At 62.1% G+C, this 2641-nt stretch overlaps 1 protein-coding gene across 1 annotated transcript; it reads left to right on the forward strand.

Annotated features, from left to right (window-relative positions):
- Positions 1 to 29: 29 nt before the first annotated feature.
- DACRYDRAFT_112710 (uncharacterized protein) lies at positions 30 to 2609 on the forward strand (the record flags this gene model as incomplete). The annotated part of the gene is made up of 2 exons (XM_040769479.1): positions 30 to 707; positions 846 to 2609. The coding sequence occupies 2 exons, from the start codon at positions 30 to 32 to the stop codon at positions 2607 to 2609; spliced, it is 2442 nt and encodes an 813-aa protein (XP_040623390.1).
- Positions 2610 to 2641: the final 32 nt, after the last annotated feature.

The following is a 2641-nucleotide window of genomic DNA, read 5'->3' on the forward strand; positions in this document are numbered from 1 at the left end:
CCCCCCCCTAAACACGTCCCACAGATACAATGACCCCCACAAACCATATGCACATGACCGTCGTCCTCTCCGTCTGCATCCCCATAGTCGCCCTGCTCATAATATGGATAACCCTCTACTTCCTCAAACGGAGATGGAAGTCCCGTCAAGCGCCTTCACAGATGTTCGCTACTTCTGATGCGGTACGCTCTGGGAGTATTTCACATAAGTTGGGACTGGGGCATTGGGTGAGGTTGAGGTGGCCGCAAGGGTGGGGATCGGGTAGGAAGGACATCGTCACGCCTTATCAACTGCCAGAGATAAGAGAGGAGAGCGAGTCGAGCAGTTCACGCCCAGAGCAGGACCATCACTCGCAGTCCCAATCCCAATCAGCATCCCAGTCCCGCACCTATTCCCAAACCCACTCCCATCTCTCTCCCTCCCAACCAACCCCATCGCACACCCAATCCCAGTCCCAATCCCAATCGCACCTCGCCCCCCCATCCTCGACCTACACACATTCCTCCCTCACGCACGCCCACTCCCACCCCCAAGGACAAGGGCAAATAACGTTCGACCCCTCCCTCGCCTCACGCCCTCCCCAACCCCCACCCCAGCCCGCACCCCCCCCCTCCGCCCCGTCCGAGCCCTCCCCAACCCTGCTAGCCGCCCAAACAGCACTCCTAGACACCTACTCCCCTATCTTCTCCCGGGGGGGAGCAGGTCTGGTTCGCCGAAGAGGGAAAACGCGGGGTTGAGATTGGCGAGGAAGATTAGTAGGTCGGCGATTGGGAGAAGGGAGAGTAGGGACAGAGGGGCGGGGGGGGCGGGGGGGGCGGGGGCGGGGGCATATAACGCCTTATGAGCTGCCGCCGTTGGCTCTTACCCGCGAGCCCGGAACTGGACCTGGACCTGGACCGGGGGCAGGGGCAGGGGCGGGGACGAGGACGCAAGACAGCGCAAACCCAAACGCAAGACCGAGAGAGAACGTCCTGCGACATCATACCTATCCTGGGCCTGTACTTTCCCAAACAGGAAGACGAGCCCGGACTGGGAAAGAGGGGAAGGGAGGGCGGGGGGAGAAGGGATGGTCACCTGAGGGGTTGGTGCCGCTGTTGGATGGGGCTGGGATTGCTGGGAGTGATGCTGCGAGTGGGTCGGGAGTGGGGGTGAGTGGGGCAGCGGGGTCACCCCCTTCTGCAATCTCTGCCTTGACCCCCGGGAGCTTAAGACAAAGCGGGACGTTCATCCTTGGCGCTTCTCCGACGTATGGCTATACCAACGGCATCGGCTACAGCTCCAACATCAATGGTCTCAACGGTCTGAGTCCTATCGCAAGGGAAGTGACACCTGCCTATGGCTATACAGGCTATACAGGCTACACACAAGCACAGGGACAGGGACAAGCACAGGGACAAGCACAGGGACAGGGATACACCCAAAGGAGAGATATCAAACATCTCTCGCTCTGGTCCCGATGGGACGATCCAACCTCTCCCAGTGCCAGTGCCTCCCACACTGCCTCCCACCCTACTAGTACTAGTGCGGTCAACCCTGGCACTGGAAATGGCACTGGCTCGCCATACAGCGCTTATCCGCTCAAACCTGAGTTCCCGTCGCCGGTTTGGACACCCCAGAGTGCTGGTGCTGGGAGTGGGCAGAGTCCGAGGGACGGCAGGGAGAGGGAGAGGGAGAAGGAAAGGGAAGGGGGAAAAAGACAGAGCAGGGCGTTCATCCTTGGGGGGTCGCCTGTTCTGCCCTTGGGATATGGACAGTCGCAGTCGCAGGGGCAGGGGCAGGGGCAAGGGCAGGATCCGTTCGGTCTTGGCCTCCCCGGAGCCCCCGGACCCCCCGGAGGCCCCGGAGCCTCTGGAGGCCTTGGTCCTGGAGGAGGCAGACGCGCATCAGAATTCTTGAACCAGAGTGAGGGGGGAACGTTGATCCTTAACCCTCTCCCTCCTCACCCGCTCCCTCCTCCTCTTCCTCTTCTGCCTATTCTGCCTCGGCTGGGGATGATGGATCCTGATACCTCTCATGGAATTGGGAACGGAATTGGGAATGGGAATGGGAGTGCACAGGCGCAGGCGGGGGAAACGTACACCCGTGTAGGACGGCCTAGCCTGCCTAGGCTGGATACGGGGCAACATTCCCACCCACACCCGCACCCTCAGTCCCAGCCGCACTCCCACCCGCATCCATACGCCCACCCGCCTGCCCACACGGCAACGACCTACCAGCCTAGCCCACTCCCCTCCACCAGGCCAGAAAGCGCCAGCGGCAGCGGCAGCCCCTTCCTCTCGCACGTCCAATCCCCGTCCTACAGCTCCAGCCCCGGCCAACCGCCCACTCACACTCAAACAAGCCCCTCCCCCTCCCTCCTCTCCCCTCCCTCTATCCCCTCCCTTCCCTCCAAATCGACAAGCTCCCCCAACTCCCAACCCCCACACACACACGCGCGCCAACGGTCCTCCTCATACTCCACCCGAAGCGGGGAAGAGAAGAGTTCCCAGCGAAGGCCAAGAGGTAGCAGGAGCAGGGCCAGAAAAGGCGAGGAAGGACTGAGGGAGAGACGGAATAGGCCTAAGACGCCTGAGCCGCCGCCGCCTTATGCGCCTGCGGGATCTGGGTAACTGTTTGGGGGAGGTTGGGGAGGGGGGGGGGG

The sequence above is a fragment of the Dacryopinax primogenitus genome (assembly GCF_000292625.1).
Source record: "Dacryopinax primogenitus strain DJM-731 SS1 chromosome Unknown DACRYscaffold_59, whole genome shotgun sequence".
NCBI lineage: Eukaryota > Fungi > Basidiomycota > Dacrymycetes > Dacrymycetales > Dacrymycetaceae > Dacryopinax > Dacryopinax primogenitus.